This window comes from Limulus polyphemus, unplaced genomic scaffold (assembly GCF_000517525.1).
Source record: "Limulus polyphemus unplaced genomic scaffold, Limulus_polyphemus-2.1.2 Scaffold657, whole genome shotgun sequence".
In the NCBI taxonomy this organism is placed as follows: Eukaryota; Metazoa; Arthropoda; class Merostomata; order Xiphosura; family Limulidae; genus Limulus; species Limulus polyphemus.
This window is the reverse complement of record NW_013666267.1, coordinates 242,579-268,273: the sequence shown is the minus strand read 5'-3', so window position 1 is coordinate 268,273 and position 25,695 is coordinate 242,579. Positions and strand designations below refer to the sequence as shown.

At 33.6% G+C, this 25,695-nt stretch overlaps 1 protein-coding gene across 1 annotated transcript in view; it reads left to right on the top strand.

Moving 5' to 3' along the window:
• Positions 1–25,695, top strand: part of LOC106459760 (type I inositol 1,4,5-trisphosphate 5-phosphatase-like) — a 104,881-nt gene that overhangs the window by 64,475 nt on the left and 14,711 nt on the right. The window contains exons 13-15 of the mRNA XM_013919414.2: positions 4,893–5,004; positions 9,349–9,423; positions 16,212–16,248. Of these exons, the coding sequence (XP_013774868.2) occupies positions 4,893–5,004; positions 9,349–9,423; positions 16,212–16,248 (224 nt within the window). The remainder of the gene's footprint in view (positions 1–4,892; positions 5,005–9,348; positions 9,424–16,211; positions 16,249–25,695) is intronic.

Genomic DNA, 25,695 nt, shown 5'->3' with positions numbered 1-25,695 from the left:
TTTTGAATGTTCAGGTAACTTCAGCCTTAAAAACTGTGATGGCAGGGGCCAACATGTTGGAATTGATATTGATGCTCTGAAGATGCTTGTTGAGTCTAACCCAAGGCAACACACTCGTGAAATTGCCCTGAAATTGCATATCTCTTATGAAACAATATGTAAACATCTAAGGAATATGGGGAAAACTCCATAAAGAAGGTGTTTGGATGCCTCATGAACTCTCCGATGATCATCATTTCCAACGTGTGAATGTTACTTCTTCTCTTCTGCTTAGACAGAATTGTTGCCAGTGATGAAAAATGGATTTTCTGTGAGAATATTAAATGCCAACAACAATGGCTCAGTCCTAGACAAAAACCATTTCCGACCCCAAAACCTGGACTCCATCTGCAGAAAGTGATGCTTTGCATTTGGTGGGACATCAAAGGAGTAATTCATTTCAAACTCCTCAATCTACAGTGAACTGTCAATGCAGAGACCTATAGTCAGCAACTGGAATGTTTAAATCAAGCCCTTCATCAGAAATGCCCTTCACTCGTCGATCAGAAAGGTGTTATTGTTCTCCATGACAATGCACATCCACATGTAGTATGTTTGATGCAACACAAGATTATAGAAGTTCTCCCCCACCCACCATATTCTCCAAATATGACACTATCAGATTACCAACCTTTTTGTTCGCTACAACACCATCTTAATGGGAAAACGTATGCAAATGTGGAAGGTGTTAAAGAGGAAATTGACACGATTTTTGCTTCAAAGCCAAGTGTTTTCTTCAATCAGGGCATTAACAACCTGATCGTAAGATGGAAAAGCATCATCAATAAGAATTTAGACTATCTCATTTAATAAATGTTTTGTTTTTATAAATATAAGTTCGGATTTTTTCATCTAAAAAAAGCGACATTAATTTCATGATGAACTATATTTTTAACCCTACTAGGATGCTATACGAGGATTAGTTAAGTAAATCATATAACGTTTCTTTCCAAAAATGAAACTAGTGGATGAAATTGTTTGAAATTTGACAAGAACTTTCTTAAAAGTGTGTAGTTTAATAAAAATGAAATATTTAATTTTGATTTTTTCTGCTTTCTACTAAAAATTCGTTATTTAATGTAGTTGTTTGCACTCAATCTCTGAATAGTTCACATGCAAGGTTATTTCATGTTAAGTATAAAAAATACTATTTTTTATCATACGGTTTTCACATTTCACTTGTTTAATCTTTAGAACCTTCTAAATTAATATCAAAAGTGTTTTTCAGATAAATGTTCATATATTTTACTTACCACTTCCTCTACAACATTACTAACTCTAGCTATTATCATCAACATACAGTGCAGTGAAATGTTTGAAATTAAGAAATGTAAATATATATACATACCTTTTATTTCTTTGTGGAGTAATCTTACAATATCTTCTTTGGGTCATATGAGTAATTTCACATCTTTACCTTTTCACTTACAGTTTATTTTTAATGTTTTAATTTTCTTTCACGTTCTTTATCATTGATTATTTATGTCAACACACACCTACAGGTGCCCATGGGTGATATGATGTTAACATTGGCAGAAACGGTTTTAGCTTTTGGCAAAATGTTGTGTACTTTCACTAACTTTATGAAAGCTGGTTGACCAAGGCAAAGCATGGAATAAATTTAAAAAGTCAACTATCCTCTCAATTATGAATTTTAAAACACAAGTAATACATAATTAACTAAAATATTAAAGTAAATCCCAAATGTGATTTAACTATTTATCAAGCTAATATGTATAAGGTGAGGAAAAACAGCCAAGTACTAGGGACAACGATTTTCAACAATATACTTAGGAATTGTACACCTACATAGTTAGTGTTAACATTCTTGTAGGTAAAAGTTAATTTACAGGAAAGATTCTGCAAAATCTGCTCTCTCTATTGGTTATAAGTATGGCAATCAATTTTAAAGTGTTGCTTAGCAACTCACCTTCTACTTTGCAAGTGAGTGTGGTTTATTTTGAACTCGGGAATTTTTAGAATCGTTCAGCCCAGGACAAGTTCTTGAAATGTTCTTGAATTACTTGTAAATAGCCTGTATACACTGTAATTTGAACGTCTGACTGGAAATGTCTAAATTAGACATACTGTTTCTTCTATACCAACTCTTAAAGTTGATAGTTGTAACTGCAGTGATGCCAGTACAGAATAATATGCAGTTTTAATTATTGTTTAAGAGGTTTATTTTGAAATAAATGAATAAAACTCAGAAAATATTTAACTTTGAATTATAACGTATTTGATAATAATAATAATAATAATTTAATTAAAATACATTGACGTTAAAGTGGTTTAATTAAATTTTGAATTTAACGCAATAATATGTACAGAAAGAGGTTTAAAAATAGCATTGTCTTTATAAGGTTAACAAGCTGATTAAATTTTTTAGCACCTGTAAAATATGTACTTGAGTAAAGTGATCTGTTATTATTTGATATATTGTCTTGATGTCAATTGTTGCTCACATAATAAACTTTGGGGAAGCCATACTTACCATACAACAATAGTTTGTGGATAAGGGTATATTTATCCTTGTAACTTAGTTAAACTGGCTAAAAGGTATACTTCTTTTAATGTGTTGAGAGTTATATGAAGTAAAATTTAACTGTCAGTGATTATGTATCAATAGAAAAGTTACCTGTAATCACAGAAATGTACAGACTTTTCAACTTCATACTAAAACCATCAACACCTTACAAACCATTTGTTCAGATTATATGAATGTAATTTGTTAAATTGAGTCATAAAAGTTGTTGTAACAAAGTTTATTATATAAAAGTATTTTCACTATTTTAAAAATTATCATAAAAACTAATTAAATGCCAAGACATGTGTATATTAGCCAAGCAAGAACAGCTGTATTTGGAAAGATGAATGTTGAACATGTATGCCTACAGTAACATTTGTGTCAGTGCCAGCTAGTGTTGTTTCTTTGGGTATGATTGTACATCATGATGGCGTAAGACTATAATGCAAGTATAAATGTGGTGGATTTACCAGCAAGTGTCATTCCATGTATGAAGTGTCTTGTATATATACTTAGAATACTAACTCAAATATTTCAATACTTTTGGTATAGGTGTATAAATGATCTTAGTACACACAATTTCAGAGCATTTGCAAATATAATACAGTGTGTTCTGGATCAGTGGATGTTTTTTGTTAACAGGTGCAGTTGTTTTGTAAATATTGCAGTGTGTGTTAGCAGTTGAAAGTTTCTACATTTTTGTGTATGTACGCACATTAGAAAATAGTGATTTAACAGGTATTTGATGTTTGAGAAGCATTTTTATTAAAGTCCATTCCATTTTACAACAGTGTATTAAAAGTCAAAACATAATTATCATAAATGTTAAAAGTTTTTGTTGTTGTTTATGCTGTAATAACGTTTTTGTGATTTAAATTAAAATTGAGAAACAGGTCAGAATGCACAAAAAAATGGATAAACTGCCTTTGTTAAGTATGTTCTGATAAAGATGACATTTAAGGAAACTGTTTCTTGTCACACAGCCTGTCTTGACTTTATTAAACAATACACAAATAATGTTTTGCTGGTTATCATATTGCTATAGTTCAATGATACATTAGAAGCATAGATCAAATGGTCAGGGAAAGATCTGGAAAAGTAAGAGAATTCCATTTGAAACAAGGTGTGGGAACCATGCACCAGGAAAAAAAAAATCAAACAGTTAAGCCACTGATATCACCACAACAGTCAAGACCACATAATTCAATGGAAATTATCCCCCCTCCCTCCAAAAAAAGGTTTTCTAACATTGAATCTGGACTAGACCATTTACAGTTTTTGTAGTAATAATAGTGATCAGTCTTTCATAATTTAATTGTAGAAATAGTGTTATCATACTGTACTTTATCAGTAATTGCATATAATATGTAATTGACAGGGTTTTAAAACCAGACAAAATTTTATTTAGATAAATTAGCATATGAAAGAGGTTGTAATTCTGTTAGTTAGCAGGTTTTTCTTATGAGTAATTGTAGGTTATTTATTACTTTATACAACATAAACACAGTTTTGTGTACTATGTTAGACGTTTTTTATATTCTAGATAAATTAGCATATGAAAGAGGTTGTAATTCTGTTAGTTAGCAGGTTTTTCTTATGAGTAATTGTAAGTTATTTATTACTTTATACAACATAAACACAGTTTTGTGTACTATGTTAGACATTTTTTACATGAATATTCTTTAGGTATTTAACACAATAGATTTTATTAATATCTACATCTGTTAACATGGTTGACATTAAGAACATTAGACCTTATTAATATTTACTCTGCTTTTAACATTATGAGAATTGATATACTTCTGTATGTCAGTATTTTATGATGAGGGGTTAGTGATATATCAGATGCTGCTATGAAATATACAAATTTTAAATACCATCTTACTGTTAGAAGAAAGTAATTTTTGTATTAACACATTAATCATTTTTCACCAGGGTATCTCCGAGTAAGACTGTAAATAAAATATATTGTTCTAAAATGAAATAAATAAAACATCTCAGATGTATAGAATATCTCTTTCAAGCTGTTTGATTTTCAGTACCCAAATATGATAGGTCTGTATTATTAACATCTTGGCAAAAGTAGGATCTGTTTTAGCAATTATTTTTACAATACTATTGTCATTTTTCTTCAGCATTGAAACTAGAGTGTAGGATAATGTATTTATGTTATGATAAACCTTTCACTCTGTGTTTATAATGATATTTTTTTTTTTTTTACATAAGGCTTAAGGAGAACATTCATAAGCTATATCTGTTTATGTAAGTAACGTAACAGATTTCTTGATTTGTGTCAAAGAAGTAATTGTTGCTTCTCCACCCACAGTTATCCATTCAGGGAGGACATGCAGGGAGCAACAAGTTACATGAGAACAAGATGTCCTTCGTGGTGTGATAGGGTCCTTCTAAACCGATCAGCACAGGCATTAATTCACAATGTATGTATAAAATATTTTGTATATCCTAGCCAATTCATGCTTTGAAAGTGCTGTTATTAGAAGTAGTTATTCTAAATTACCAGACACACAAAACATTTGCAGTCAAATTAGTATCTTTATTGCAACAGTTCTTCTTTAAATAAGGGATTTCTAGAATAATGCAATAAGACACCAAAATATACAAATCCACTTGTCTTAGGCCTAACATTAGTTAAGTCTTTATTAAGTACAATCTATATATTTGATATTTAAAAAGAGATAAATTAACACTAATTTGTGTAAATTTTTTGCTTTAGTTTAGTTAGGGCAAAACTTTACCATACTTGATACTATCAATAAACAAACTTATAATGTTATTATACAGCCTAAAGTTAGATCTTTTTAAAAATTTTGATAAGCTTTGAACATGTTGTTATATAAAATGTCTACTAAAGTGTATCTACATCAACCTTTTTTTGTTCACATTTGTTGAAATGAAGTGCATGCACGTACAAAAACTGTGTATTATTATAATATATATGAAGCAAACTAGGAAGTACTTCTAGACACAGTAATGTGACAAAGGAGTTTACTAGTCAGTTTTAATTTGCAACATCAAAAGAGTACTACTTCTGTGTCTTGTCATTATGAAAGCAAATTAAACAACAGTTTTAAACAAGCAAATTGAATATATTCTGGTAGTTACAGTAAAACGGACTTGTACGATGTTTAGTGTAGCATTACATAGACCAAGTACAATGAAATATACAGCAATGAAACTGTCTAGAAAGAAGTAGAATAAATTAACAAAAAAGTATCAAATTTTACAATTATAAATAATTCAAGTCCATTATCAGCATTTAGCACATTTCATAGAAATTTTTTTTTCATACTTTGGTAGAAATATTTAGGAAATGAACTTGTTTATTGGAGATCTTATAAAGACATTTTAAAATTAAGTTGTAGGTATTATTAGAAAAAAGGTTTTTGCCAAACACCTTTATGTAAACATTGGTGAGCTTGTTGGATGTTATGCTAAATTAAATGTTGTTCTTGGTTGTTGTTAAGAGTTTTTATGTAAAAAACAAACAAACACTGGATGTTCTCCATGGTTGTTAGCTATTATTTTGATTTAGATGTCCTTCTTGGTAGTTACTTATGGATGTTCATTGTGGTTGTTGTGAGCTGTTACATAAACTTGGGTGTTCTTGATAAAAAACAATTGGGTGCTCATTGTAAATCATAGTAATTGCTAATTGATATGAAGACTGATATTTTTATTAGTAAACACCATTTGATATTCATCATGTTTTTTGTTAATTGTTATGTAGACTTTAGATGTTCTTAGTGAAAACTGTTGAATGTTCCCTATGATTATTATTATTTGTTATGAAGACTTAGGGGTTTTTATTGGTTAAAACATTCATTGTTCATCAGGGTTGTTGTTAGCTGTTATATAGACTTAGATGTTTTTAATAAATACTGTTGAATGTTCACCATGATTATTATTATTTTTTATGAAAGACTTGGGTATTTTTATTGGTAAAAAACACTCAATGTTCATCAGGGTTGTTGTTAATTGCTATGTAGACTTAGATGGTCTTGTTAAGTACTGCTGGATGTTCATCATGGTTGTTGTTAGTAGACTTGGATTGGGATAGTAACAATTATTGGATGTTCATTGTGATTGTTGTTAGTTGTTATGTAAACTTAGGTGTTATTCCTGGTAAAACTATTGGATATTTGTTGTGGTTGTTTTTAGATATTACATAGGCTTGGGTGTTCTTGGTTGTTGGTAGTTGTGTTTTATAAATGTTGTTAGATTATTGTATTGGTTGTTGTGTTTTTATTTGAACATTGTTAAATGTTATTTCTCCATATGAAGACCTAAAAATCCAGAGTCAGGTAGTCTGAAGTTTAACATTTGTCTACATATATTAAAATGATTTTTAGGTCTTGAAGATTCAGAAATGCCATCTTAACAGTCTGAGTTGTGATATGACATTTAAAAATTTCACTATAAAAGTCAATTCAAGGATTTTTGAATAGTCCTTAATCAAACAGTCATGACACTGGTTATAGGGATAAAACATGGCCTGCAAAACATTTTCAAATGTAGAGCCACTTCCAAATGACCTTTGGTTATTGCCTTGCAAACCATGATACATATAATAACTTTTATATTTTATCCTATATCCTCCTTAATATTCACTTGTAAACCATGACCTTTGCAAGCCAATGTAAAATCAGTATAGATTCATTGTATGTTTCTTCTGCCTTTGATACATGATAGCTAAATAGGTTAAATTTTGGTATCATACACATAGTTTTCAAATATTTGGTTGCCATGGCATTATGTGACATATAATACCCAAATCTAAGTCTTTATATTCTAAAGTTTGCTGATGAGTGATATAATGTTTTGATAAAGTTAAATAAGCAATGGGTATGGATAATAGAGTGGGACAAGCCATGAAAATTTGTTGCCATGGGGATCATTATGATAATCTGATCTGTTACCATGGGAAAACAGTCAGCAAGCATGTTATAAAAATCCTTTAGACATGGTTCTTATGGGTCAGGAAAACTTGGAAAAGTCAGTGAATTTTATATGATTCAGTGATAATTTATTTTTTTTGCCATCTGTGTCCTAAAAGTAACATAGCTCGGTCACAGAGGATCATTTTACTAAATTTCGATAAGGTACTTACCTCCTCTCACAAGATTAGGTACTCTCGTTCAGTGCTGCCTTCTATGTGCGAACATTTTCTTTATGCATGCCACTAGCTTTGTGCCCTCTCGTGTTGGAATTAGTACATTCTAATGCGTCTCTCATGCAAGTCATCATGCTCATCTATTAACCATGAGTAGCATAGTATGCTCAACACTCCTCTATCGAACTTTCACTTCTCGTTTGGCAGCTTTCAAGTACAGACGTTTTCTTTTGTGCTTTGCACTTCCTGTGTGCTGCATTTTTAATTTTCATTTGAAGTCGTACTATTTTTTTTTTCTTTTTGTTATACATTACCACATTCACTGAGGTCTTCCTTAGTTTTCACAGATTTTGTAACTCGGGTTTCTGATGTTTGGTTTTTTCCCCTATTTCTTATTCCCCTCCTCCTTCTTTGTTGCTTGACCATTTTTCTCAATCATTTTTGGTATTTCTTTCCTCTCATGATATTTGGGACCATGCTGATCACTTTCTCTCCAAGTTAGATGGAGGGAGATCAGTATGTTGCCCCCCCCCCCAAGAGCCTCTAATCAGTACACCCTTGCCTACCAGCGGGCAGAATATCCGGTTTTGGATCACCAGTTGTTGGGTTCCTTTTTACCTCTTTTGGGGGGCAGCTGCTGAATCTAATGTTAGTCTCACACACGCCCAACATTCTCGCCTTCATCATAACCTTACTTCCCTTCTCCAGTATCTGTCCTCTATACATCTCCTCTCAGAGGCTTTATACAGAACTTTTATGTTTGAGCTTGGCATGTTTGCTGCAAGTTTCCTAAGATAATAATAGTTCTCTTTGCCATACAGCGACAAAGATTGCTTCTCTTCCTTGTTTTGTTAGGACTGGAGATGACTTGGCAACAATGGAAATATTTGAAGTGGATCTACATCTGGAAGTGTTCCTCAGACAATGATCTACCAATATACTAAGTTTAATGCTTTTGTGACTAAGGCATAATCACATGCTATATTGAAAAGATAACTTTTGTTTTAAGCATGATTTTGTTGAATAAAACATGTCATATCTCATCCTGCTATCACATTTAAGAATGTCTGAATATGACTATTCTGAATCCTCAGAGCCTAAGAACCATTTTGACATATAAAGAAGATTATGACACTTATGTAATACAACATTGTTTATTGACAAAAAGGGGACATGGATAAACGTTTCGGAACTCTATCAGATTCCATCTTCAGTATCTTGTATTTTGTCAATAAACAATGTTGTATATCATAAGTGTCGTAATCTTGTTTATAATCAAACTTCGTTTTCCTTCGACCACATCGATTGCTAACATTTTGACATATGTATGCAAATATTATATTGCAATCTAGGGCCCTTTGAGGTCTTCAATTGCAGTAGTATCTTAGGGCTATTTTCTGTAGACATTGTTAGTTTTTTTTTTGTTAAATTATTAATGTAATATTTTTTTGCCTTTGTAGAAAGTTCTACAGTGTTACATTGGATGATGATCATTTAATTTATAGAATTTGTTCACAACTTTTTGAATCTGTATTATACAAATATTTTTGGCATTAACATTAAATAGATTTAAATGATTGTGTAAATCAGTGAAAAACAGCAGATATATAATTATTTTAGCATTATAATTAGATTTTAAATTTGTTTTTAGCCTGTAGGAGATGATAAACGAAGTCCAGTGACATACCAGTTAATAGGGACCAATGTCTCAATGGGAGATCATAAGGTATGCTTGTAGTTTTGTAAAGAATTACTTAATAGTTTTCTGTGAGACAAGTTTATATGTACAAACCACTTTTTATACCTTAGAATAATCAAAACTACTTTCAGATAACAATGAAAGTGCCCAACTGTTGTCTTGAGATAAATATATATATATATATATATATAGATGTGTGATAATAACAAGTTTGTGCTTTTGATAAGAGAAACAAAAAAATTATACTAATTATAATTTTTTTATTGCAAACAACTGGGTGATAACACTCAAATGATAGTGGAGATACTTATTATTTTCAGTTATTCACACAAATAATTAATTAAGAGGTAGGACCTATGTGCTTAAAACCATCAACATCTTGGATCCAACTGTTCATTCATTGTCCCTAGCCAGTTGTCTTAATATCAGTAAAATAAGATCCTACATCTGCCATTTATTAAAAGTAATTATAGTGCCCTACATATAATCGTAATAAATAAACAACAACCTCCACCCATTTTAAGTTGCTAAGAGCTATATAACTTGCCATTATAGCTTTTTTTACACCCAACTCTCCACTTTGTGTGTGTTGATGTATGTTATTCTAGATATGGTTCTGAACTGTAACAACTTTTTGTTCCTCACAGATAATTCTTTGAAAGAATGTAACCCTTTCAGATAAATATTTAGAAGAGCTCTTTGTTGATTCTTCATCAGGAATGAACTCTTGCGTTTTATGTTATTATTAAAAATAATACAATTTTTAAGTTGAAGTTAGCAAATTTCAGTTTAGACGGCATAAAGCATTGATAGTATATGCATGGTGTAAAGATCTTAAGTTCTCTATCTATTAATCACATGCAATGAAAATTGTTGTATAAAACAAAAACTTGGAGGTATGTAATTGTGCGTTATGAGATTTATGAATTTGACATTTATTGTAAACTTGATACATCACTGTGAAAAGTGAAACATTTGGTGGATTTCCAAGATTCTAATCTGGTATGCTTTACAAATAAGTGTACTATAAAAAAAAAAGTTATATTTTTGTACTCATAAGAACCTATGAGCAAAAGTAAGAAAGAAGATAATATGTCAACCACACTTTATCCAATGCTGAAGAGGCCCTCATGTAATACCAGGGCTCATCAGGCTGGTTGGGATATAACAGACATAGTAATGGTAAAGACGCTATTCATATTGTAAATTACCTGAACAGCAACTGTTTTGGTGTGCACTCGATTCAGTTCATGAACTGTCAATTTTATTTAAGTTATTGCACACCAGAGTTAGGTTGGTGGTTTTTATTGAGATAACATTTATTTATTTTACTTTAATTAACTTTACTCATTGTTTAAAAAAAACTGGTGAACTAGTAAGCTAGTCTTTGATTCCAGAGTGGGTTAAGTAACCACAATGTCAACAGGAAATGTCTACAGTAGTAATTATAAGAACTTATGAGTGAAAGTAAAGAAGAATGTGATATGTCAATCACTCTATATCTGCTATATCCAGTGCCGAAGAGGTCTTTTGTCCAGTACCAGTTGGATATGACATTCATAGTTAAAAATGCAAATGAAAGGGTATAAAATATATCATTAATAATTTTAACAAACTATACTTAATAAAGCCAAGTACATTATAATTTCAATTATGAGTGGAGTTCTTCATAGCTATGTCATGGTCAGGTTAAATAGCATGACCAAACTTTAGTCTGTAATAAGCTCTGTAATTGTTATTGATAAATCTGCAGGACTTCATAATTGTTTCTGGAAGAATCCATAAAATATCCTGATTATTAGTTTAATGTTTCAAAAGGGAGTTAGAGAGAGTAAAAAAAATAATTACAAAACTGTACCTGTAAGCCATTTTAGATATGTAACCACAAAGATAACCCTGTGATATCTTTCTTAATGTGATTATGTCTTTTTTTGGTAACACTATTTGAGTCATACAATACAGACACCAACAATATGTCTAGACTTTAGAGATTTGTATTTATCAAAGTTAATATTGTTTAGATCAACTGCAAGTTTTTTAATATAGACTTGTTACAGAATTAGTTTTTCACTGTTTAGAAGATTGGATTCTTTTGAGAAAGATCTTTTTCGTATTGTTTATGCCTGAAATATGTGAAAATGTAAGTGGTATGACTGGATAAGTAATGACTTTCTTTAATAGATTTTAAAAACAAGCATCTTGTTTACCAGTGCTTAAGCTTTCTAAGTACAGTAGAGCTTCATTATAATGTGGTAGTCAGGATCCATATTATGGGGTCACATTATAAGTGAGGTGTGTCATAGCGATGTTTTATCAAACTGCCACATAAGGTAGGTCCTTGATATGTTCATTCAACCTACAACTTGCCAGAAACTGTGAATAAACGACACAAAAAAATGAGACAGCTTATTCAGATTTAAATGAATATGAAATGTTATTAATAAAACGTGAGAGTATTAAATTTGCACAGGCACATGAATTATTTCAGATATCGTTACAGATCATAAGCGACATGAAGACGATGATAGTTCATGTGAGCTGGTAGAGTTACACCAGAAAAGAACAGTGAGGTATAAAACCAGCTAGTATGTTTTCTTTGGTTTTCATTGCTAGTGTCTTGTCTGGAAGCATCTTGTAGCATAAGGCTGTTTCGACCAGTTATAAATTATTTCTTTGGAGTAGCCACCATCTATAATTATTTTCTTCAGGTCCTGGGGGTTAGGCTTCAGCAGTAACAGTGTCAGCAGTTCTCTGTTCTCCCTGGATGGTGGTTTTTAAAGAGCATTAGCTACTCTGTTGGCTTTAAATTTTTCATTATTATCAAGATGCTGTGCAAACTTCTTGGATTGTGCTTGAAGAACTGGTCCACATATATTGGTATGCCTTCTGCTAACTGTTAAGCAAACCATATGAAGACTGCTTTGTCGAGTTGCATGTTGTTGGATAATTGGGATTTCTTTCTTTGTCGTCCATCTCTGTGGAAACTTTGTGAAGTTTGTTTTCTTTTAACCAGCCACGCAGTTGTTGACTCAGCAATGCTATTTTTTGTTGTTGAGAGAGATCTCTTGGTAGTCCCTTCCTTTGTCTCATCTATGATGGCAAGCCTTTTGGAGATTACAGATTATTTTCTATTCTTGGAATTGACATTAGCAGCAGGTGTGATAATAGCATTGTTGAAATTGTACAGATACTGATCTATTCTTGGAATTGACATTAGTAGCAGGTGTGATAATAGCATTGTTGAAATTGTACAGATACTGATGCTTTGCAAACAAAAACAAAAACTCTTGGTAGGAATTTAGATTTAAAAAATCTTTCAAGCCTCAGAAAAGATTTTGGGACCTGAAAGACAACCTAGGATGGTCAGAAACTTGCAAGATTAACAATCCTTTTAAGGGGGGCTGGGATAAAATAATCCTATGCAGGGGGGAAACCAGAGTGTATGGAGAAAACCTACTTTTATGGATCATGCACTGAATAATCTACGTGACTCATGCCTGAGAAGTGGATCTGAAAAGGAAATGATTTATTAAGACAATTATGCTAAACACTGTTAATATAATTGAGTGGAGAAACGTATGTTTGCCATGCAGAAAGTGTGGCTACTAGGATGGGAAAGGTGCTTGTTTGGCTATTTTTATTTTGGGCTAGAGTGTTAACATGATCCAGAATGAGAGGTAGGCCAGTGAGGTTGTTGACATAAATTTGTAACGTGTATTTTGAGAGATGGAATGCTGTTTTGGCAGTGGTGAGCTATTACTGCTTGATTGTTTTTGTTTTATGTGTCAGGCATATTACATGTAATGGGGCATCCATATTGATATGGAGGTCTGATGTAGTCTTTCTAAATTTTAATGATTGAGTGGCTGTTACACCCTTTGGTCATACCCTGGATTCAGCATAGAAATGCCAGTCTAGTGCATTGTTATAATGATTGGTCCATAATAAGCGTGAGTTTACATTGTTCCTAAAAATTTGGCTGCTGTTTTAAAGACGATGGAGGTGTTGTATAATAAAAGTTTGATTTGTCTAATGTTTTTGTTTTGTCTTCCTTTTTTTTCTGTGAAATGCTACTGCCCGTGCCTTGATTGGATTGAGAAGTACTCTCCATTTGTTACACCATTTAATTAATTCATTTAATGTCTCGGACTCTGGACGTGGCAGCGAGAGGATCAAGTGATGTGCTCCAAATAGCAATGCCATTGGCATACTGAGAGATGAGAGTATATATTAGCTGCGGGAATGCTATGTCATTTACGAATAGAATGTCAGTTAGAATATAACCAAATTTCATTGGATAACCTGCTTAATTAATTAAAATAGGGAAAATTCATTGGTCAGTTACTAAGTTATCGTAACTGAGTGGATACTTACAAATCTCAATTAAACACTCAATTCACATTGATTAATTGATTTTAGCTAGGCCTGGAATTTTGTGTACATGAGTGATCTGTGTTATAGTATAATACTGAGACCCACTCAATAGTGAGTTATATTATAATGAGGCTCCACTGTATCATTATAGATAATTATTGCAACTTAATTTTACTTAAAAAATTTGAAATGATTGTTTCTCTTTTTATTTTCATATTAATCAAGTTACTATAAATATAGATATTAGCTTTGAAACTGCTGAATTAGAAGCTGATTGAGCTAATCATTTATAAAATATATTAATTCTATTTTAACTTTGTTTGACTTATTTAAGTTACTTCAGGACCATATGATCAATACTGATTTATCCAAGATACTATACTGTTAAAGTGGAAGTCTCTTCTTTCATATAAAAAAATACTGAAAAATTGGTTACAGTGTTACATACCTAACTTAAAAAGTTAACTAGTATCATGACATCATTGTAAAAATGAAACATTGTAGCTTCATAATGATACTATATTATTTGAAAAGGCTCTGGTTTTATTCTTATTCATTTCTTAATGGTTTTTAAATGTTGTAAGATAATATTATAACTCAAAAAATTTTATTTTACAAAATAAAATGATGATGTTCTAATTTTTATGTTGTCTGATTTTAAATTTAGGTTTTGTGAAGAATATAAAAAATATTAGGTTTTTTCCTTTGGCTATGTACTTGTTTATCTAATAGATAAAATTAGTTACGAGTATTCATTTCCCTTGGTTGGTTACAAAGCATTTTGACTGCATGGTCATAGATACAAAACTTAAGGCCCTAACATTGTTGTAAATTTACTTATAAACGTATGATACAACACTGAACTGTCGGGAATAACAAGTATGGAAAAGTGTACACAGTATTATAATAAGTGAACAAGTCTGTTGTGTTACCTTTATGATACATTTTCATGTTCAAAGTTTATTTAATTATCAATTTACTTGATTTACATAAGATCAGTGTGGAGGTACTGCATATTTTAAAAACAAACATAATAGTAACAACCTGGTGGTATTTGCCAAGTAGGAAATGTCCAGTTTATCTTTACAAAAAATTTTCCCGACTTATTTTTTAACAAAATTATGTTTTTTCAAAAAATCTGCAAATGGCATTCTTCAAAGGAGGTGTATGATATATAACCAAGGGTAGTTTGAAAATGTAATCGATTAGCAATTAACACTAATCGCCCAACTCTGTTTCTTTTAATGATTTAATTTTGATAAGTTATTAATTGGCTTAAGTATTACATATGTTGGGAAAACTATTTGATAAAATAAAAAATTAAAGCAATTTTTCTTAAAATGAAGAGATCTTAGAATTGTGTTAGTATGATTATGAGTATCTCATTTGTTCACAAAAAAAATTTACAATTTTGTAGCATGATTTGCATGATCTTGAATATTTCAATTAAAGAGCTTAAGTAACCAATGTGGAACAGAATGGGTATGAATAATGTCAATAAGATACACACACACTTCTTAGGGCATCTGAAGACTTAAGTACTGAGTACACTTTACATTCATTTGTTATTGCATGAAGCAGCTATTTATAAAAGGATAGATTTTTTTTTTTTATGGGGTTAGACAAATGTGTATAATAAACAATGTCTTGTCCATAATGTAGCTTGTAACTAATGTTACTCTTGTTAGTTTAATTAACTGATTTTTTTTTTCTTTTTTGAATTGTTTCTCACGTATTTCTGATATTTCAAATATGTTGAATTTATTTTTGTTCTGTTTGTGATGCTTCTTGCATGCAGCCTGTCTTTTTATTCTTTGGACTTGTGATAAATTCAAGGTACTTTTTAATGTTTTCTTTTTATCTTAGCTTGTTTTGAAGTTTAATCAGTACACTACATAACACATCCAGTTATATATATATATATATATAAATTTAATAAAACATGTGTTCATATGTGTGTGTAATATACTTGCACAGAAATTACTTATGTATGTATAATGTTTTGTTCATGAAACAACGTAACTCTTCAGGTAACAGATGTTTGCACATAGTTTTCCTATGATTGAGTGAGTGTAAAAATCTGATATTAGTAGATTTCATTAGATACTGTGTAAAGAGATTTAGATTCATTCAAAATATTAATTTATAAGTTAAAATGTTCTAGAATTGTATGTAAAGTATAATTGAATCTTTGTATTATTAAACATGTTCTCACACTGTATATATATTAACTGGTGAACATTAACTACTGAATTAGATTAGAATAGTTAACTGTGAAATTACTTCAAAACTTGCTGTAACCTATCTTCAATTATCATGGGTTTTTTTTGTTCAGATAATAACATTATTTATTTGTTAGCATAGTTTAATATAAATTTTAAATTGGTGTTTGGTAATTATTTTTTCTCTTCTTTAATATCTCTTTTTTTTTATATATGTAGCCAGTGCTGTTGTGGTTTCAACTGCAGCCTTCCCCAGGTAGGAATCTTCTAAAAACTGTCCCTGTTGATGATGATGTAGAGTTCCTAAGTGAAAAGTTGATGGTTATTCGTAGAGCTCAGTCAAATCCACCTTTGTCACACAGACATTTTCCCACCAAAAATATAACATGTAGAAGTACTAGCTTCACCGGAGAGGAGTTTAAGAGGCTTGAAATAATAGAGAGAACTGAAGAAACAATAAAATTGTTTAGTGAATTAAGAGGGAATTGGGAGGAAAAATCTACCAACTCTAATTTGAGTAGGCAGTCTAGTCGTTTAAGAAGTCACCATTCTTCCTCGTCTGAGGAATGGTACTTCGATACTACCACATATGAAACGGTTTCAAAACCATTCAGTGAAACACATCCTAGTGTTTCTTTGAGAGATGTTGAATCAAATCAAGATACACATTTAACAAAAAATGAACCTTATATCCCACCCTCACCTGACACATCACTCACAGGACATAACTTGACTAATGGGAAGTCTGAGAGTCAAATGCAGAACCTGCCTGTCAGTTCACTTGAACTAGAACAAAACCAGCTTGGAGAACAAACCAGAGAACAGACTGATTGGGAGCCGTCTCTTACAGAATCTCATAGGAAACTGTGTCCTGCTCTTTGTGTTCTTCTGTAGACACCAACTTTTGCATGAATGCATGATGTAAGTTATATTTGCATGTTGGATTTTCTTTATTTTATTTTTTTATTTTATTTTATTTTGAAAAGAGACTTGAATAAGATTGAACTAACAGTAGGCAAAGAAAATGGCAATATAAAGTGTTTGGTATTTTCCATAGTTAAAATAGGAACTGACAGAATTCAGATTAAAATAGCAGTGTAAAATGTTCTGTTTGATATTTTCAGTAGTTGAAATAGGAACTGACAGAGTTCAGATTAATATGTATATATATGTATAGTACTATTTAAAATTAACTGTACTCAGCTTGCCCTAGGTCAGCAGATATTCAGACTGATGTCTGTATTGTTTTTCCATATTCTACTATGTGTCTATTTATCTTTACAGAAAGAAACAGCACATACTGTGTTTCATTTAATTCATCATTAAATCTAGGTTTGTAGGTTTGGAGCTGCTGTAAAGTTTTTGGTATAAGTGGCAAAACTACGTCATCGTGGATCCCAATGCAAAGTACTCGGGTGGGCCCCCATCATATAATGCAAAATTAATTACAATGATATACATACCAATAATGTTACTAATTATTTCAAAAATGTCTAAACAACCATAAAACATGATGGTCTTGAAGCTTTTTCTGGATCTGAAAGTCTTTTTTTTTTTTTTTTCTACAGTTTATCGAAGTGTTTTTTCACCTTTTTTATGCACTTGTGCAGAAATTTGGACTCCCTTTTCATCGAAATTTCTTCATTTGTTCTTTTATTTGCATGAAGTTTTCTCTTACTTGCACTAAGTTGAGTCAGTTGAGTGCTTTAGTAATTTAACTACTGTGTCCAACAACATATTTTGACTTTGCAGTGACTTAGAAATTACGTTAGTTATTTCTAATAATTTTTTTTAGAACAATTAGGAAAATAAACTCTAACTTTTCTATTTGCTTCATTAGACCAGACACTTCAACTCGCTTGTTGTGGTTTTTACTAAGGAGAATTATTTTTGAAAGCCCTTTCACAATGTCTGGAATCATAATGCAACCAACTGAATCATGACTAGAGGACCATAAACTCCAACAAAATCTTTTAAGTGTTACTTTCTCAATAACGTCGGAGACAGAAGCCAGTTCTTTTATACACTGTTTTTTACTAAGACCGTAGAAATTTATAAAAATGTTCAACAGTATCATAAAAGTTTTTAATTTCAGAGATATTTTGAACACAATCAATGAGAGCAAGATTTAGATTATGGGCAGCACAATGAACATATTCAGTATTTGGTTCTATTTTATCTTGGACTCCTGAATATGTGCCACTCATATTTGCTGCACCGTCATACCCTTGACCATGACATTTATTCACATTGAATCCATTTTCTTCAATTGCATTAACTATTTCATTTTCTAATTCAATGATAGTTTGTTCAAAAACTTGGCAAAATCCAGTAAACGATTCCTTGATTTCAAAGTCCTAAAAAGTCCATCTGAGCTAGTGTTTGTTTTGACATATGGATTTGTCTCATTTCATCGGCTTTTGAAATGTTTTGTGTTTTATCTATGATTATTGCAAAAAAAAAAAAAACAGTGTTGCTTTTATGTCATCAGTAATTTCTCTTTCAATTTGTTTTTGGAATTTTCATGATAATCCTGTATTTTAGGACTAGGATATCTGACTTGTTCTTTTTTCTTTTCAAGCGACTGCAAGGACAGGATCATATTTTGCTAACAGTTGAATAATAAAAAAGAAAATGACCACTATCAAGTTTATCAATGCTTTCCCTGTGTCCTCTAAAGGGCAAATTGCAAGAGCTGGCCTTAACCCTATTGTCATGGGCAATCCTTTACTGTGCATGTCATGAGGTTTTAGTGACTTACCCTCAAAATTTTATTAATCTACTTTTTGTTTATGTTATACCAATTAGTATAGTATAAAATCTTAACTAATAATTCATATTTTAATAGTACATAAGTTTTAAGTTCTTAATTTTATAAGGCAATATTTGAAAAAAATCCTGAATTTCCCTTAGTGTGACACATGTGACATATTTTCTCTAGGCATCTAAAGTGGTTTATCACTTTCAGGCTCTCCTCTTCAGACTTGCCTCGGCACCTTATGTATTTTGCTATATTTTTCTCAACATCTCCATGATCTGGGACTGTAATTTCATTATTACATGGACGACTGGCTTCTTCAGGCTCATTCCAAACAGGAATTGGCCAATCATACTCGGCAGCTTGGGTAGACTTGTTAATCAAACTGGAGAAGTCCTTCCTCAGACCTACTCAATATCTTGTCCATTTGGGGGTCTTTTTCAATACTTATATCAATCAGTCCCAGCCTTCTCATTTACAACTTCGTTCAATGGAACTGTTGGTTCACAATGCTCTCTCTGCTTAGTCACTTACTGCTCACGAGGTTCCATCACTTTTGGGGATATGGTCATCATTAACATCACTGGTCCTCCTCAGTCGTGCCCATATAAGATCCCTTCAGTGGGTGCTTCATGATCAATGGAACCTTGCTCGGGATCCTCTTTCACTCCCATTATCCTTCCTTCTTCCCTGCTTTGGTGGTTGGACAAAGCCCATACGTCAGTGGGCATGCCACTTCCTCCCCTGCGTTCAGCTCTACATCTTTTCATGAATGCATCCCTTCAGGAATGGGGGCATGAGTCAATCACCAGGAGGCTTCAGGGCATTGGTCTGCAGATCAAATTGCTTTGCATATCAATGTTCTCAAACTTCTAGTCATGTGTTGTGCATTGCCTCACTTTCTTCTTTCTCTCCTGACATTGTCTGGTGATGGATAATTTAGACAATTATATGGTGGTGGCACTTATCAACCACCAAGGGGACACCTCATCCAGAGATCTGTTTTTTGGATGTTGGATCTCTTATACTGGGCCCATACACATCACATTCATTTTATTGCATGTCATGTGCCAGGTGCTTTCAATCTGGTTGTACATTCTCTTTTGCACCTGCTGACCGAATGTATCCCACAGAGTGGTCATTAGATCCCTATGTGGATGCCTTTGCTATGGGCCTCATCAACAAGTTATCTCTCCTTTGGTCACCTGTACCTCATCCCCATGCTCTGGTAATCTATGCCTTCAGCCAGGATTGGTCATACAAATATCTTTATGTGTACCCAAACATCTGATTACTTCATTGGGTGATATCTCTCATCCATTTCTTGTTGGGTCTCCCTGATTGCTCCTTATTGGCCAGCTTAGCCTTGGTTTCCACTGTTACAATGACTGCTGTCACTCTTTCACTTTCTCCCTACCATCTTTATCAATCTTGGTCACATATCCTATATCCCACCCTTCATGCTCTGCATCTTCACGCCTGGCTTTTGTCTGCCCCTTGGCGAGAAGATCTAGTTTCACATGTCGAGTTGCTTCCTTGTAAGCTGGTTCCATCTTCCATGGAGGTGTACCAATGCAAATGGAAAATATTCCATCATTGATCTACATCTAGGAGGTTTCCTGCTGACTGGCATACTGTGGCTTGTGTAGCAAAATTTCTCACCTGGTTCTTTGACTGTGGGCCTTCAGTCTCACTTTTGGGATATTGGGTGGCCTTATCTCATACCTTTCATTTTCCCAATACCATAGAGTTTTTACTTCCCCTGTCCTTACCATGCTCGTGCATTCCTTCCAGATATGTTGCCCTCCCAGGTGACCTACCCTTCCAGATTGAGATCTTAATGTGGTCCTCCATTCCTTACCTCCATTTAAACCACTTTCCTCGTGTTCCATGTTTCATCTTTCCCTTAAAACATATTTCCTTTTTCTTTTAGACTGTGGACGTCGACGGTCTGATTTGTTTGCCATTGACATTTCATGTACCTTTTATCACCTTACCTGTCTTTTCCTTTTTCCCTAGGACTTTGGCAGCTCAGGAGGATGATTCCTTCCTTTCTCCTATTTCGCTATAGAGATAGGCTTCTATGCCCAATCAGGGCTCTTTGTTGTTATATTGCCCATACTGCTTCCTTCCGGGGTACATGTTCCTGACTCTTTATCCTATGGCAATCCTCCTTCCTTTGTGATCTTTCACCTTCTACCTCTACCAGTTGGATCCATCTCTTGGTTTGATTGGCCTATTTCTCCATACCTTAATCCTCCCAGAATTTATTCCAGGTATCCTCCCATCAGATCCAACACCTCACTTTTCCCTTGCTTCTCGTCTTCATCATCCAATGAAAGAAATTCTCCAATACAGCATGTGGACCACACCCAGTACATTCATCTCACACTATCTCCATCAAATCGCAGTTTCCTCTTCATCTGGGTTTTGTCTGTGGCTGTTCTTCAAACTTCGGTGCAACTCTTAACTGATAAGTTTTATTCATACTTTCCTATCTTTTCAGGGGCCTTTCTCTATTTCTTTATCCCATGAGTCCCACTCTGTGGCGAGTAGTGCTCGGCCAGGTATTCTTTAACTTGAAATTCACACTGTCCAGACATGTTGACTCGTGCTTTATCTTCCATGGCTTTGCATACTCATCATTGAGATGGGGTATTCCACAAGATTGCTTGTAGGTGCATGACTTCATCATATTTTGCTTCATAATTATGCCTGTCCCAGACCATACCACCCATGGACTGCAAGGGTAAAGCAGAAAGAGATTCTTGCCTATCCCTACCATGTGTGGAGTTAATAACTCTCTATGGTCTGCTTTTCAAAATAAGGTTTCTTGGTCACCCATTGCACTGTTTCAGGTGATGACGTACCTGCGGACTCTCCACCACATTGTCACCTTCCTTTCTTTGAGTGGAGGTCCTTACCACTTTCCATTTCCAAACTGCTGGTGTGTTTGACCATGAAGGCACCCTGCTGAATGAGTTCCACACAATAACCATTCAGTTACAGAGTAGGGTGGTGGTGTTCTGCAGGTGTAGATGATGTGATATTTTCCTTTTTGCAATAACCAATGACAACAGAATGAGATGTCAGAATGCATTTCACCCCTTTGATTGGGAGCCCTCATCCTACCCTCGTGAGGATGTTGGTACCCCACAGGCAAGTTTTGGATTGAGAGTGAACTGATCAAGATAAGTCCGCACACAGGTTTTGGGATGTTTATCTTCCTCCCTCGATTTCCTCCATCTGTGTTGTGGGTTACAGCAGTGGTACTTGGGATTATTATGATTCTGACCTTGGCTGTCTCTTGTCCTTTCTTCTTACAGGGATGTTATTGCCATTTGGATGGTCTCAGCCTGTTTCACAGTTGAGGGAGTTGATTGCATGGGATAGACATCCTTTCGAAACTGGATGTGAAGTTCCCGGATCAGTAGCTCAGAGCTAATCCTCATGTCATACCTGGAAATCAGAGTGGTTCACAATTCCCCAGCTCTTGGGTTTGAGGTGAAGATAGTATGATCCTCGTCTTACCCTCACATAGATGTCGGTACCCTGCAGGCAGGTTTTGGATATAGTTGACTTATTGAGTATGGTCTGCCATGCCCTAGCCACTTTACACCTAGGGGCACATCCTTTGTTTACCGATCTCTTTCATTGTGGGATTGAGTTACAGTATATTTGTATGGTCAGGATCACTTTCCTGCCACATTTTCTCCCACTTGGATGTGCTCCTCTCATTTTCCACTTTCACATCTTACTCATTCCACAGTTGGGCAAGGTGTATATCTGGCTCAAAAGTGGTACAGTTCCCTTCTCTTGATCTTCAGATCTGAATCTCTCATTTTCAGGGGTATCCTTTGGACACTTTCAGGGCGGTACTTCTGTCGCTCTTTCACACCGGTCCCTCCTCCTTTTCAATGTGGGATTCTAGCTAATCATGTGAGAGGAGGTAAGTACCGTATCAGAAGCTAAAATTTTCTTATACTGAAAATGTATTTCTGATAGGTACTTACCTCCTTTCACACTTCCTGCCCTTCCTCCCCACATTTATCCGGTGCTGACATCGTTAGCCAAACTTCAAATTGATAATTCAGTAGAGGAGTTTAGACAGAGTCACATGCTCCTATTGGTGAGGAGGTGAGCCATAATGATTTGCATGAGAGACATGTTGGAATTTTGCATATAGAGGGCAGCTAATCTAGTGAGAGGAGGTAGGTACATATATCGAAAACACATTTTCAGTATAGGAAAGTTATAACCTTTGCTTGGTTACAGAGCCATCAAATAGAAAATCAGACCGCTCTCGTCACATCCTCTCATTCATGATTCGTTAATAGTTCTCTCTTACCTTTAACTCTAATTATTTATAACCAATAGAAAGCCAAGGTTTTCATCTATCAAGTGACATATTATATAACGTTTTCTGAATGTAGAATTGTCAATTTCTCTTTTGGTACAAGCTTCGTTCCCACGGGCAAGATAACAACTAGTTTGGATGATTTTGTAACAGTTCTTGTTGCAGAGTAAGAAAGCCAGAAAAATTGTGATAGTTTGGGGAAATTGTCTACTTTTTGCATGTTATTATTCAATGTTATTTGGTGCATTACTTATTTAGATAAAAATTATTTAGTACATTACTACTATTAATATAAAAAGTAGGGTTAAGTGTCATCAACAGCAAGAAAACAGAAGATTCGGTTAAGTACTTCATTTCTTGTTTTTCATGTTTATTCTTTCTTTATTATTATAAAAGTAACTAAAATATAAATATAGGGATCTCTTTAGGTTAGTTATGGTTAGATTATGTAAAATAGATATTAATATAATAAAAATGTTTCATGAGGCATGCATGCACGCAACTCGTGGGTAACGTAATTCAATAGCGGAACGTGAGTTGCATGTCTCCAAGTGATTTACAACTTATAATGGCACAAGTAGTAGTTAGACATGGTTCAAAAGGCAATAAAACAATAAAATGTAATTATAAACAGGTATATACTGTTACAAGTTTAAAGCTACTTAGGATAAATGAATGTAGTTTCATGTTAAAATTTGAAGTCATTCTAGAAAGAAAAAGAGGGTAATTTAGATTTATTTTGATTTGGGGAGGGGGGTTACAAGGTCAGTCAAATTGACCAACTTCGTATAGAATTAGGATAGAGAAAATAGATAAAATATAAAGTTTTACTGAAAACAAACATTTGAAATATATTTATGAGGTTTTAGAGATTACACAAATGAAATTTGAGATTTTTTGAGATGAAGAAAAGTATTTTTAAGCTTAACATGAAAGTCACTTTGCACACGGACTATTCAAAACAAATAGTGTTGAAATACTATATATATTCATGGACAAATCTTTTTTTTTTTAGTTTGTTAAAATACTCCCCAAAAAATATTTTTTGTATGTGAAAGACATAATGTTTATTGAAAGACTGCCCAATTTCATGAAAATATACACACTATATTAAAAGTTAGTAGTTCATATACTAGTCTACACCAACATTTACAGTTTCTTTGTTGATCTCTCTTCTCATAGGGTCTCTGGTAGAGCTTCACCTTGACAGGATCCCTTGTCTTCATCTTGATCTTGTGTTGCCTGGGGTCGGTCTTTCCTAATCTATCTGTTTACTGGTACAGTAGATCTTGTACCTCTTTCTTCTTCTTACTAGTCAGTTCTTTACTTATGTTGATGACCTTGTACATCTCATCTCCACCCAGTGATCTTAGGCCTAGTTGGTTATCATGTTCTGTAATGAAGTCCTTGTCTTCATGTTCTACTTCTATGACAGCCACACCTGCCATGTCCATCTGTACTTCAACAGCTGCATCTGTAAGGTCTTCTTCCCTTTCAAAATACCTTTTCAACAGATTAGCATTGTGATCTTAGTGTTTTTGTTCACTTTCACCTTATAATGCATTCTGTTGAATACTTCCTTAGGTCCTTTCCACTGCCAGGTGAGTTTGTTGTGGGCTGTGGGTAGCAGAACTAAGATCTTCTGTCCAACCTTGGCATTCTAAGAATGTTATAGAAATGCTTCTGACCATCTTTGATAGGTTTGGCTTCCTCAGTAGAACTGCTTTGATAGGTCTGGTTCAATACTCCTTTTTGGTTCTCTGTTTTGGAAGTCTCCTTCCATTTTGTCTTTTGCTCCACTTTCTCTCGATCACTGTCCTGAAGTTTCTGCAGAGAATGGTTTTTCTTCTGCTCCTACAGACCTAAATTCAGGAGGTTACTATTTGATACTTACAAGGGCTTGATGTCTTGCTTTACATTCTTCCCTTGAGCTCTTGTAGTAACAGCAGATGCTTTCCATCTTCTTTCTGTCTGTTTTCTCCAAATTACTACTACCTGGTATGTTTCCAATCACCAAGTTGTATATTGGTTCCTTTGTACACATGGCTTCAAGGTCTCCTACTTAATATGGAGTATCCACTTTCATTTTTGCTATGGGAACTTTCTCACTGTCCCATCAATTAGCATACACAGGTGCACCTTGTCTGTCATCTGGTTATCAGATATTAGACTGGTTCTCACTGCTGCACTACTGCACCCAGTGTCTCGTAGGATTTTCACTTTCTTGCTCCCAACATAGCCTTCACATATTGGTGTATTGTAATTTGTAGGTATCTCTTGATATCTGTAACATGCTCCAATCACTACTGGCACTGTTGATCCATTTACTTCAGCCAATCATTAGTTGTGCACTGATCAATCATGGAAATGGCACTTCCTTCTTGTGGTGAATCTGCCACATTTTCTTGATTATGTTTCTTCTGGCAGCAGCATCCATGGTGATAGTCACTTGTTTTTTGTTTCTTGCCAGCACCATCTTTGTAGGTAGCTGCAGCTGCTTTATGTTGAGATTTCTGCTGTTACATGTTAGTGATGGACTTTAATTCCTTTGCAATGTGCTCTATTTTATAACAAATGTAGCATAACTT